The following is a 13583-nucleotide window of genomic DNA, read 5'->3' on the forward strand; positions in this document are numbered from 1 at the left end:
TATTACACTTCTTTTGTCATGTTACCCCGAAAACTTACTAATATGCAAATCAGATGTAGTTTATAGATACATTTGTATATAATGAGAAAACTTGTTCATGGTCATTTTACACACATTTTGCAGAAAGAAAAATAGTATATTGAATCTTTCTCTAATAACATAGTTGAGAATCATCTTTATATGAAGTGTGGTATAAAAAATAAATCTTGAAAACTAAAAATGTACTGGTGATTTTAAAAATCTACTGTTTTTGCTTATGCATGTTCATTCATGTCTTTACATTATCTTAAATAAATTGAGTCCCGATGTCCTCGCATAACATAGCATAGCATAACTTATGCATTAATAAGGTCAATAGAAACAATCGGGCCTTTGGTTTAAGATTACATTTTATGATGAGTGATTTATTTAATTTCTAGAAAAAGAGCAGGAGCAAGTGTCGCTGAAGCTATGCTATGAAGATAGATGCTATGAAGCTATTGTTTTGTCTCATACAGTAAGAAGTGAAATTTACAACTGCTGTCCACATTGGACTGTAGCCAAAGCAAAATAAACTCATTTTTCAAGTTTCACATTTACAAAATGTGGACTTCTGGGAATCCATACTCTGGTCTCATTACTAATAATTCAGTCATTTTGGATCTAACAGTTTAGTTGTAGTAAAGTTCTTTAAGAATTTATGAGTGCTGAAGACGTGATGGAGTTCGGAAAAGAACAAAAAAGAACGAAGGGAAGATTCCCTCTTATAATTCCATGCAAAAAAAAAAAAAAAAACACTTACACATACAAATACTGGTGAATCCTTTCCTTTGGAATTAAAAACAAAATTATTAATGCGTACGAAAACAGTGCAGTGTATCATCCAGTTGGGCTACGGAGTTGTAAGAAAGAGCTACTTCATTAAGAGTCGGCTGTTTCAAAACTTAGTAAGCTGCCTAGATAGGCAGCATTTTTTGAGCATCACTGAAAGAGAAAATGTCAGTATTTCAATGAGACTTGAGATTAAATAAACTGCTTAAGTATTGTATATCTTGTAGTATTAATTTTCACATGCAGTTACACATTGTTGGTTAAAAACAAGAAAGTGGCTGGTAAAAACATTGAGTGGCTGGTAGATTTTGAAATCAATCTTAACAAAAAATAATTTTAATTATTTTAATTAATTTAAAGTTAATTTCCATCCATGTTAATAAATCATAGGGGTAACACTTTACTTAAAGTATTTATGTATAATGAAAATTCTGGACAATGTGTCCATGCTGGAAAAGGAAGACGATGGAAATCTGTCTGCAGCCGTGTCTCTACGCATTATTGAATTAGAGTTAGCCGAGATTCAAGACCTTCTGGATAAACTCAACAGAACCACAAACGATTAACAACAGCAAGGTTTACAGACTGCTGCAGAGGTAAATTTATTTACACTAAATGCACATTTTTTATGTACACCTTTGTAAAGTAATTATATGTAATGTGTTCGTTGTGACATTTTCCTAAATGAGACAAATTCCTCATCAAAACTGATAATTTTTCAGTCACATACATTTGCATTTATAAAAAAAGACCAAAATATAAAAATGTTGTTTCACACTCAGTTTTGCAGAACATGATAATGCTCATGAAAATATTGAATTAAATTATATAATTTTTTTATCTAAATTACATACAAATATTTAATTAAAAGTAAATAAATATTAAATGTAATATATTTTTTAAATTCTTTAGTTGTTTTGATAAGATCATGATATGATAATGGTGATACGATGATGTTCAAAATGTATTTCACTAAAAGGAAATGTTTATTTAATTTATTTAAATGTAAAATAATATGAATATTCAACTAAATGTAATTCAATTATAAAAAACATTTAAATATTTATTGTAATTTCTTTATTTTGTTTAATGCCAAGAAAGAGCTATAAATATTAATTAAATACTTCTGTAGCACCCCCTGCCCTCTCGAGAGATAAAGGCTTAGTTCACCCAAAAATTTAAATGTGCCCGTGTTTTACTCACTCTCAAAGCATCCAAGGTGTATTTGACCTTCATCTTTTAGATGAATCCAAACAGAGTTATATAAAAAAAAATTGTCCTGGTCCCTACAAGTGTTACGGCTGCTGGTGTGTGAATGAAGGCGCACGAGGAAGAAGATATATATATATATATAAACAGGTTCTTTTAATGATCACAGGAGAATAAGGGCACATCCAACATAACCATACAATACGATACAATACTAATTCAATCACAGACAAGGAGGAACTATTTTAACCCGAGGGAAGTAATCAGGCGAATGGAGACAGGTGGGGATTAATCAATTAACCAAACGAGAACAGGAAAATAACCAAATAAGGAAACTCAAAGTCAGTTAAAGTAACACCAAGCCTTTCAATGAGGGTGTCGGTTGTCAACCGTTCAGAAGACATGAAATAAAGGGCGTGCATCCGTAATAAATCGTCAGTCCGTCACATGGCTCCTGGGGGTGAATAAAGACCTCATGTAGAGAATCCATGCATTTTTTTGTAAGATAAATATTCATATTTCAAACGTAATAAACACTTTTCTCACTTCCGCTGACTGTGGTACATAGAGAGTCTTGTCTATCTCTTCTCCCCCTCCCATTAAACAGTTTTCCCCTTAAAAAGGATCTTAATCCACCAATCAGAATACACCAACTAGTTAAAGGAACACTCCACCGTTTTTTGAAATAGGGCTTATTCACATTATTTCCTACATTTAGATAGGTGGGCAAATGCATTTTTGTGTCAGTGCATGCATTGTTTTAGTTTGACTGGGTCGGCGTTAGCTTAGCTTAGCACAATGAATGGAATCCTTTGTTGCCAGCTAGCATGGCCTGAGTAAAAGTGATCAAAAAAATAAAAAAAAAACACCTAATTACTTCTTGTGGCCTGCGTATTCACAACGAGTACAAATAGCGATCCAGATTAACACTAGGCGATTTCCTAGGCAGATATTGACTTGGGACTATATTATGGGGAAGCACAGAAGAAAGCACTGCTACTTCGGCGCAGAGATATCACGCAACACATGAAAACATCAACTCTATGTGAATACAGGTATAATATGGGTCGATCTATACATGCGTCATGATTAAAATAATCACTTACTCTGTGGACAGCTGTCCATTTGGTCCATTCGGCGTGGGGCGTTTTTCCAGTTCACTTTGTCACACCGGAAAAAAAAATCGAGTACTGCAGAATGGATCAGCGCCGTGAAATCCTCTGTAGATGTGACACAACTTTGGGCACGCTCATCTTGATCTGACGTGTTGAGCCTGGTCATCAATGGCAAAAACATGTCCCACTCTCTACAGCACAGACACTCTATTTCCGTCGGCATAGATTGGCATATTCCCCCACATTCACACCACCAGTTCATGTTGGCTCTCATCCTCACGTCCTCAGGCTGTTGAGCGATCGCAACTAATACACGCGCATATAAATTTCACTCACGGCTGGCTTGACGGTGTTTTTCTGAAGTGCGGCTGGCTTGACCGCAGTCTCCTACTGTCGTTCTATTTCCAAAGCACGCAGCTCGTCTTCTGTAAACTCTGGTTCAAATAGGTATGGTTCTGGTTCTTGACTCTCTGAGAAGTCACCCTCTTCGTCTCTCTCAAAATCAGCCATGTTCATCGCCATTCGTGTACTGTAAGGAAAATAGCCAGGCAGCTACTATTCACGCCGGTATGTTGACGGAAGTCGTGGGATTTCATGTGTTGCGTGATATCTCTGCGCCGAAGTAGCAGTGCTTCGCCTAAGCAGCAGTGCTTCGCCTGTGCTTCCCCATAATATAGTCCCAAGCCAATATCTGCCTAGGAAATCGCCTAGTGTTAATCTGGATCGCTATTTGTACTCGTTGTGAATACGCAGTCCACAAGAAGTAATTAGGTGGGTTTTTTTATTTTTTTGATCACTTTTACTCAGGCCATGCTAGCTGGCAACAAAGGATTCCATTCATTGTGCTAAGCTAAGCTAACGCTGACCCAGTAAAACTAAAACAATGCATGCACTGACACAAAAATGCATTTGCCCACCTATCTAAATGTAGGAAATAATGTGAATAAGCCCTATTTCAAAAAACGGTGGAGTGTTCCTTTAAGGGGATGGGAGTATGACACTTACAAACCAATCAAAACAAATGATTTTGCTTACCCATATTTGCTACTGAAGATTATAAATATAGGTGACCACTCTTAAAATTAAATACGGAAACGAACTAGGTGAATATTTACAATCAAAATAAAAGGATTAATCACACTAGAAATAATGTAAAGGCTTAATTAACCCAAGTTTACTCAGGGTTACACTTCTAAAACAGATTTTTACATTATTTATTATTTACCTTTTCTATTCATTTTTGACTGTTCACGTCACACTTATACTATTTCGTAAATTATGTGCATTTAACCGATTCCTATTTAATCCCTAATTTTTACAGTTTCACAACATGACAGAAACGACAGCGGAGCTGGAGAAGTTTGATAACTTGCAGATGATTGCGAAAGAGCATGAGAACAAGATTATTAAGAGGGATTTGGAATGATGCAATGAAGAGCTCAATGGTACTGGCTGGTGGTGCTCACAAGTAGTGATGCATAAGGCAACTTTATCCGCCAGTACAATAGTTTAAGTACTATTATATTAGGTATAGAATCAACAGATACATACATATCAAGCTCCAATCCCACAACAAACACAATTCAGGGACCAAACATGGTCATGTACGCCAATGCTCTCTACTATAGAAGAACCCAGATGAATTAAGAAAACACGAAAATATGATTTAATACATGCTTGTATACAAACACAAACAAGGTATATGTGGTATCAGAACAGTTATACTGTATTGTGTCCAATTACTAGTTTTCTATCTTTAAATATTTTCAAATACAGTATTTACAATATTTACCATCACCAGTTAAGTATGTTAATTTACTGTAAATAAATAGGATTTTACATGTTTTGAATGTTAAAACTGGTTGTTTTGTGGAGGAAAGTCATGTGTTTATTATATGTATTACACATTTTGGTTATTGAAATCAAATCTGAATGAAATTAAGTTCTACTGATGGATAACCAAAGCTTACAACCATGAATATTAAATACTGATACAGAACATGCTTATTTTTCACCTGATTTAAATAAAAATACACAGATTAAAAAATATTGAATACACAAAAACATGGGTTATGTAATATTCCAACTTTTCACATATAAAACATATTTTATTTGAGTTCGCAACTACGGAAAAAACAATTAAAATATCTTCTTTTGTGTTCCACAAAAGATTTGAAACAACATGAGGGCGAGTAGCCTAAACTGTACGCTGTGCTGTCATTTCAGATAAAGTTGTCTTACCTGTAATTAAAAGTCTGTGACAGGACAGTCAGAGGAAGATCCTGGCCTGACGCAGCTTTTAGACTTTAATTTCTTTTAATTTTAGGCGGTTTCTGCGGTGTTATCGAGAGCACATTATTGTAACACTATTAACTTGCACATCTTTGTACAAACATTTAATTGGGCGAAGATGATTAACAAAATTGCATATCATATTATAATACTTACTGTATGCTCTCGATAGACTCAGGTTCTGGAATTGTTTTTCATGAGCTGAACTCAAAGATCTAAGCTATGTACACAAAAATAAATACTAGCCCAAGTAAAATAATGCTTACTGAACACAAGTAAATAATCACAAATTACAAAATCACAAAGATATATACGAAATCATCCTTGAAAAACTTCAAAAAATTAAAAACATAGAAATATTATATTGTATCAAGTAAATGTACAAATAGACTGAAGTCTTCACTGTATAAAGTCAATATACATTAATTCTTACTTATTTTACAAAAGTGATTCTGTCAAGGACAGTAAGGGATTTTCTTTTTGAAGTTTGATTAATATTATTGACACAAATGACAAGAGCAGCTATATTAGGCTGCTTTAGAGGAATAGTTCACATAAAAATGAAAATTCTGTTGTTTTCTAAACCTGTATGAGTTTCCCTCTGCTGTTGAATGCAAAGTAATATATTTGGAACAATAGCCTACTGGTTAAAAAAAAAAAAAAATAATAACTATTGGAGTCAACGGGGACCAGAAACTTTCTGGTTATGAACATTTTTCAAAATATTTTCTGTTTTTTTTGAGGAGAACAAAGAAATCCATACAGGTTTAGAACAACTTAAGGGTGAGTTAATAATCACAGTATTTTCATTTTTAGGTGAAGATCATATAATGCCTGGATCTCATATAGCCCACTACTACACATGATTTATCTTTAACTGTTAACGTTCATGTAAGACACAACTGACTGTGTTGACTAGGATACTCGCAAAGACACATAACTTTTTGACACACTATTTGTATTTGAACGTTTAAGCACAAGGCGCGAAAAAGAACTCAAGTTTAGTCAGGCGCTGTACGAGCAGGTGCCGCGTGTATCGTGCTGAAACCGTCTTAATGCGGGCATTTACCAACAATAATTATGCCCCACGCTTAATTTCCATTAATAGTTTAAAACCATTTGTCTTTAAAACAATGCTTAAAATTCGTTTAAGCTTACATCATGACATTCAAAACGATTGACATTTTTCCACCTGGTTATTACCCCAAACCCTTGAATATGAGTTTGTTAAATACATTCAAATATATTCATCAAGTTAATAATCCAACGAACCTAAAATATGCAGAAATGCAGACATTGTTTTATGTTTATGCAGTGCGATATGAGGCGCGATATGCAACATGTAAAAAGACAGTATGGGCCCTATCTTGCACCCAGCGCAATTGACTTTGTACACCGACGCATGCGTCATTCCTATTTTGCACCCGCGCAAAGCGCGCTTTTCCCTCCACAGAAGCACGTCGCTAAACTAGTGAATGAACTTGCGCTCCCTGGGCGGTTCAGCGCAAAAAAGGAGGCGTGTTCCGGCGCAAACAATGCAATCCCTGGTGCTATTTTGCTGTTCCATTAAACAATTGCGCCACTGACCAGAAAAAACCTAGTCTAAAGTCAGTGGCGCGTTGCGCGTTGTTCATTATGCTATTTTAAGGGCGCAAGCTTGACCATAATGTATAGCGTGCACAACGCGCATACACTTTGCTCATGTAATCTACACAGATGCAACAGTTATTTTTGCAAATCATAAATTGTTACACTAAAAAAATATTAACACGTGAGATGACGGAAAACATTGTGAAATCTTGCTTACAAATTATTCAGGCTAATTGTAGTAATTAAGGATCAGACCTGTTTGCCCGATAGTGGCAAGACATATATGTATATAAGGACATCTGACAAATTTGTTTGTCCGTCAAGAACCAGGAAAAAAAATCGATGAAACAATTGTGGCTATTTCCTCCCACGCCTGTTTAACCGACGCTATTTTGGGTGGGTTTCTCCCATCCCCATACAACACAACTTCTCTGTCTTTCACTGCTCTTACAAGAACATCAGTCTCCTCGGCTGTGAACCGCTCCTGGCGTGCGCCTGGTAAATACGCCATAATAATAGCAATCCATAATGGAACTTGCGCACCTGCTTTTAAAGGGAATGTTGGATGACGCTCCGATTGGTTTATTTCATGTTACGCCCAAACCACACCTATGAATAATGAAGCTACTTCAGACCAACCCACTTTAGATTTGCGCCGGGCGCAAGAGCCATTTATCCCGCCGGGAAAATAGCAACAGCGCCGAGACCCGCCCACAAACTTACTTGCGCTTCGCGCTTTGACACTTGCGTTTCAGATCGTTAAAATAGGGCCCTATAAGTCATTATAATAAGTAATTATGACCCCACTGGATGCAACAAATGCCTAGTTTGTAATGTCTTTTATTGGTTTTGTCTCGTCGTGCCGGGACACACTTCATCACAGTATGGTGAGGGGCGTAACATTTCCGTCACAAGCTTGAGGTTTTCAGAAAAACAAAAAGCACTGGATAGCTGGCCAATCAGAGCACACCTCGCTTTTCAGACCGATGAGCTTTGTAAAAATCGAGGCATTTCAGAGAGGTGGGGCAAAGAGGAGAAACAATAATGTACATGTGACGAGTGGGGCGGGGCCGAGGGACGTGGGAACGAGGAGTGAGGCCGGTGTAATGATTGGAAAATCAGCGACACCTGCGACCCACCGCCGGTCTCGAGTCCACCGTAGGAGATGGAAGGGTTTAAAACTGGAGCGACGACAGTGAAGGACGAGAGAGGACCAGGTCTGGGCCTTATTTTATGTTTTGCTTTTTTATTTGTGGGCATCAGTCGTCCGTGAGGGGCTGATGCGCTGTTTTGTGTTTATTTTGAATTATTAAAGTTTCAGTTGATGGTTCCCTCCTCCTTCTTTCGGATGAATATGAAGGTTATATTATTACAGTACAGTATCTGGAAAATAATGTGTTTTTTGTTTTACCCTCAATAAGTCCCCTTGGAATTAAGGTTCATCTGCATTCCGAGTAGTTTTGAGATTTTGAAGCTTCAAAGTTTTTGTCTTCCATTCGACTGTATGGATACAACTTTGTTGGCTATTTTAAAAAAAGTCTCAAAATATACAGAACATTAAAAAATCAATCAAATAATATAAATAAGTTGTCACTGAATAAGAATATGTGAATAACTCAATTTTAACAAAAATGGCAGATAGAACCTTATAATTCCGAGGGGACGATATTGCATTACACCAAATACACAATTCATTTTAGCAACGTCATGATCCCTTTAAGACTGCACGCAAACACAAAATTATATAAAGCAACTCTGCGGTGAGATTGTGAGGCAAGACATTTGTTTTACTTTACTCATAGACCTGCCAAATGTGTCCACAGAGATAAGACAACATCCTCTCTTATTTCTTCATTTGTCGTTTTTTTTTTTTTTTTTCACATTAAACTTGTAGGTTTAAGAATAGGTGAGGAATAAGGTCAGAAAGTGAGAAGGTCAAAAGTGAATGTTTGGTATAAAAAACTACTATTAGCCTAAACCCAAAAAACATATTGTTAATTTCTAAAATAAATAACAAAGCATAAAAAGAAGAATTTTAAACAAAGCATAAAAAGAAAAAGAATTTCATAAGCAGTGATATAAAATGCCCATTTAGGTTGAGATTTTACTTTTAATGTTAAATTACAAATGTTGTATAAAATTGCAATCTCTATAAAAGTGCAAAATGTGCTAAACCTTTAAATCTTTAAATCTTCAAGACATTGTGGGTTCAACATAAGTTAGACAAAAATATGAAAATTAAAAGCAAACTCTGTTGCAAGAGATGACCTGCTCCACCCAAAGAAATGAATTCTTCACTCTCACTTTCATCATATATTTCTCCATAATGAAATAGCATTGAAGTTCTGCTGCTACCACACAAGCTTTTAAAAGTTATTAGGTCCATTCGCTACTTTAGAAATGAGCCAGTCCTATATATTCATTTTGAAGATTGTCATCCCATTCAGTTTCTTGCCGGTAAGAAAGATAAAGTCAATTTATCAATTACCATCCATTATTATTGATACCTTATTTTTCAAAATACTGTATCTAATATATTGTTATAGAGAGTGCATATACTGTTTTTTTTTATAATTTAATTCTATAATTGAATTTCCTGTGATTGGTTCACCACAGTCAGCGACAGGGAACGAATGTTTGTGTGATCTGAAAAATTTAGATCCTGTATTTCCTAAAGATGAACTAACAAAAGTAGAGACCACCGCCTTGAAATGCGTAAGGAGCATCACTTCAGAAAAGGTAAATGTTTTTATTTACACATGTTTCTTTCAATTTCATTCAAATTAATTTTAAACCGTTTTAGTATATTCAATCAAATTAAATCAATAATGTTAATGTAATTATCTGCAGATGACAGACTTAGACAGACTTGTGTTGGGTCTACAACAACGTATGAAGCAACTAGAAGACAATGTGGTCGGGTTAGAAAAAGAAAACAGCAATCTGTATGCAGCCGTGTCTCTGCGCATCATTGAGTTAGAGTTTGCCGAAATACAGGACCTCCTCAACAAACTCAACCAGACCACCAACGATTACCAACTTCTCAGTGTGCAGGCTACAGTTCAGGTGACTAACTGTGCAGAAAAGTTCTTAAAATTATAAACAAATCGATAGAATCAATGCAATGAAAAGTATAATCACACAGAGGAACTATAAAAATGTAATCATTTAAATCATAAATGTAAATAAACGCAACAATACTAAAAGTTAAGTTCAAATAAAACTGAAATATAAAATGATATAAAAAAGTGAAATTTTAAATAATATGTTAATATAAATTATTATGCCTTTAATAATTTGTGTTATCTAAATTGAAATAATAAAGGATTGGACGTTTTTTCTGTTTTGTGAAACATTTTTCATTACTAATTTTTGAATTGCCTAAATTCTTCTTAACTTCTCCCTTTTTCTTAAAGCTTGAAGACATGAAGGACACAATGGTGAAGTTGGAGAAGTTTGACAAAAAGCAAGTGATTAAAAAGAATCGAGAGAACCAAATGAAGAAGAACTTGGAACAGTGCAAAGAAGAGCTCGAGGCTTCATCCCCACCTCCTACAGTTTCCCCAGGTACGCTAAAGACCTCAATGGTCTTTTTTCTCCATTATTAGTCACTAGTGTTACGTAAAAATATAGTCTTTCGATTAACTGTGATCTTCGTTTGTTCAATCTCAATATCGTTTACCAGTATTTCCTGCTCTGCCTGTTAGCAGGGGTGCAAATACAGCACAGCTGCCAAATATAAAGCCACGAGATAAAAGAAGTTACACTTTACCTCAATTTGCAGCAGAAGTTGATTGTGATGAGATAAGAAGAGTGTGTATTACAAATAATGCCTATTGAGTTTTCTCCTCGTGTAACACTCTAAAACATAATTTTTAGAGCAGTACAGTTCAATTCACAAACTAATGATTCATATTTATATATTACTGAATAAAAAGTATACCCAAAAATATTTTTTATACCAAACAGATATTTTTCAGTTGTACATTTGAATTCTTCTGTGTTTTTTCAGGCCGCTGTGGTCTGGGTCAATTGGTCAAAGTGGCAGGACCTAGAACATCTTCCCTTACAGAATACAGCACCTCCTACCCTTATGGTGCTTGGGGTCGAGATGCAAACCCTGCTCCAGGAGATGAGAACAAGTACTGGCTGGTGGTGCTCACAAGTAGTAATGTATATGGCTACTATGTCCGTCAGTACAGCACCTTGAGTACTCTTTTATTAGGTATAGGACCAAAAGATACATACATATCAAGCTCCAATCCCACAACAAATACAATTCAGGGACCAAACATGGTCATGTATGCCAATGCTCTCTACTATAACTGTTACAACACATATTATGTCTGTCAGTTCAACTTGGCGACTCGTACTGTCAGTACTGTGGCTTTACCTAGTGATACAGGTTACAATAGCAAGTTTCCATTCGGACACGTCACCAGCTCATACAGCTATACTGATATGGATTTTACCACTGATGAATCAGGCATCTATGTTATATATGCAACCACAAGCAACTTCGGAAATGTGATTATCACTAAAATCGAGACTAGTGACCCACCAGTTTTCAAACAAACATGGTTCACTTCTCTTCACAAAAAGACTGCCACAAACACGTTCATGGTGTGCGGTGTGCTTTATGCTACACGTTACCTGGACAAAGAAACAGAACGGATCTTTTACTCTTATGACACCAAAACCAAAAAAGAACGATATGATTTGAAAATAAAAATCCATAAGGTGAAGACTAACATTGAGTATCTTAACTATGACCCCAGAGATCATTTGCTGTATGCCTACAGTGATGCCTACATTGTAACTTATGAGCTTATCTTTCAGTAAAGCCGCATTCACGCCAAGAATGATAACTATAAAGATAACAATATTAGTGTCCACACCAGCGAATGATTTCAACTGTTTATTCTATGTGCACGATCATCTGCTACTTTAAATTCTCAAGCTCGTTATAGCAGGATGGATTCTGATTGGCTGTCAATGCTTTTCTCTTTCATCAGCTGGGAAAAAAAATGTTCTGACAGTGATTCCAACGATATATAATTTCTCTGTGCCTTTATCGTTATATGTGTTTTGCAAATGATTGTATGTTGAATAAAGTATCCCAAAGGTAAAGTACACCAAAGCTTTTAAGACTTAGCAACATGCAAAATCATGCATGCAAAAACAAAGTGGACTGTGTTATCAGAACAATTTTATGATACTATGTCCAATTACTAGTTCACTTTCTTACAGTTATTTCAAAAGTACTTTCCTATTGCCAGTGAAGTATGCACATTTACTGTAAATAAATATTTTACATATTTTAAATGCCAGAACTGCTTGTCTTGTGGAGAAAAATCATGTGTTTTACCCCTAATAAAATAAAATATGAATGAAATGTCTCTGCTGCTTTATAACCTACAAACACAGATACAGAACATGCTTACATTAAACATATGCAGCCTTTGAATATGAAAAACACACAAATTGCTAATTTTTCAAATTGCAAACTTTATTTGACTTATTTCCTATATTTACATTGTAATATATTCAGTAATTTCAAAGTAGTCTTATTTGTGAAGGTGATCAAATGATGCTGAGTGAAGTTTCAAGTAACTACTTGAAATTACGTTTTTAGTACTTTGTGGCAGGACAGTTTGGTATGCTACAATTGTGATGTAAAAAGCGGAATATGGACATTTTTTTGTTTGGTTAATGTTGAATATTTTATAGCATTTATTTTTATAACATTTGTTTAATGTCATCTCTTTAACCTTGATATGATTACATTAAGATGCCTTATATTGATGTCACAGATGACTTTTCTATATTTCTGATATCAATGTAAGGCATAAAAGAAACGTAACTAATGATATCCTACGAGGTGTTGATTCTGGAAACCGCGTTGTCTTTCTGTTGTTAGATCTTACAGCGGCATTTGATACAGTAGATCATAACATTCTCATTGATCGTCTTAGGGATCAGGTTGGTATTCAGGGCTTAGCCCTGAAATGGTTCTCTTCCTGTTTGAAGGATAGGACTCTTTCAGTCAGTTTAGGGGATTATTTTTCTTCTATTGCCCCCCTTGTGTGTGGGGTTCCACAGGGCTCAATACTGGGACCAATTTTATTTTCCCTTTATTTATTAGGCTTCTCCGGTTTTAATTAAACTACATCGGTTACCCATACGTTACAGAATTCAATACAAAGCGCTGTTGTACGTTTTTAAATCTCTGCATGGTCTAGCCCCTGAGTATGTTACTGATTTAATCAGCCGCTATCAATCCAGCAGATCTCTGTGCTCGAATGATCAGTTGCTCCTTGTAGTTCCACGAACGCGTTTAAAATGTAAAGGCGATCAGGTGTTTTCTGTTGCAGCTCCTAGGCTTTGGAATGACCTTCCTCTGTCTGTTAAAATTGTCCTTCATTGGGTGTTTTTCAGAGTGCGCTTAAAACTTATTTGTTTTATTTAGCTTTTGACAATGCTTTATAAGTGTGTATGTCATATGTCTGATTTTGTTTTTATGTTTCTCTTTTATACTTTCTGTACAGCACTTTGGTTGCACTTGTG

General features: G+C 35.5%; 1 protein-coding gene across 2 annotated transcripts; it reads left to right on the top strand.

Annotated features, from left to right (window-relative positions):
* Positions 1 to 1266: 1266 nt before the first annotated feature.
* Positions 1267 to 12411, top strand: LOC113043038 (olfactomedin-4-like). 2 transcript variants are annotated; one of them, XM_026202142.1, is made up of 5 exons: positions 1267 to 1406; positions 9676 to 9755; positions 9867 to 10082; positions 10433 to 10583; positions 11029 to 12411. In XM_026202142.1, the coding sequence occupies exons 3-5, from the start codon at positions 9867 to 9869 to the stop codon at positions 11856 to 11858; spliced, it is 1197 nt and encodes a 398-aa protein (XP_026057927.1). In that variant the 5' UTR covers positions 1267 to 1406; positions 9676 to 9755; the 3' UTR covers positions 11859 to 12411. The 2 variants fall into 2 exon arrangements, with proteins under 2 accessions (XP_026057927.1, XP_026057926.1); XM_026202141.1 differs by lacking the exon at positions 1267 to 1406 and adding an exon at positions 9350 to 9473 and having other exon boundaries at positions 9633 to 9755.
* Positions 12412 to 13583: the final 1172 nt, after the last annotated feature.

Source organism: Carassius auratus, chromosome 25 (genome assembly GCF_003368295.1).
Source record: "Carassius auratus strain Wakin chromosome 25, ASM336829v1, whole genome shotgun sequence".
NCBI classification, from domain to species: Eukaryota; Metazoa; Chordata; class Actinopteri; order Cypriniformes; family Cyprinidae; genus Carassius; species Carassius auratus.

Coding starts and splice junctions, on each gene's coding strand:
- LOC113043038 (XM_026202141.1), top strand. CDS start 9,417: ATGAGCCAGTCCTATATATTCATTTTGAAGATTGTCATCCCATTCAGT. Junction 10,083..10,432: donor GTGTGCAGGCTACAGTTCAG/GTGACTAACTGT, acceptor TTTTTCTTAAAG/CTTGAAGACATGAAGGACAC. Junction 10,584..11,028: donor ACCTCCTACAGTTTCCCCAG/GTACGCTAAAGA, acceptor GTGTTTTTTCAG/GCCGCTGTGGTCTGGGTCAA.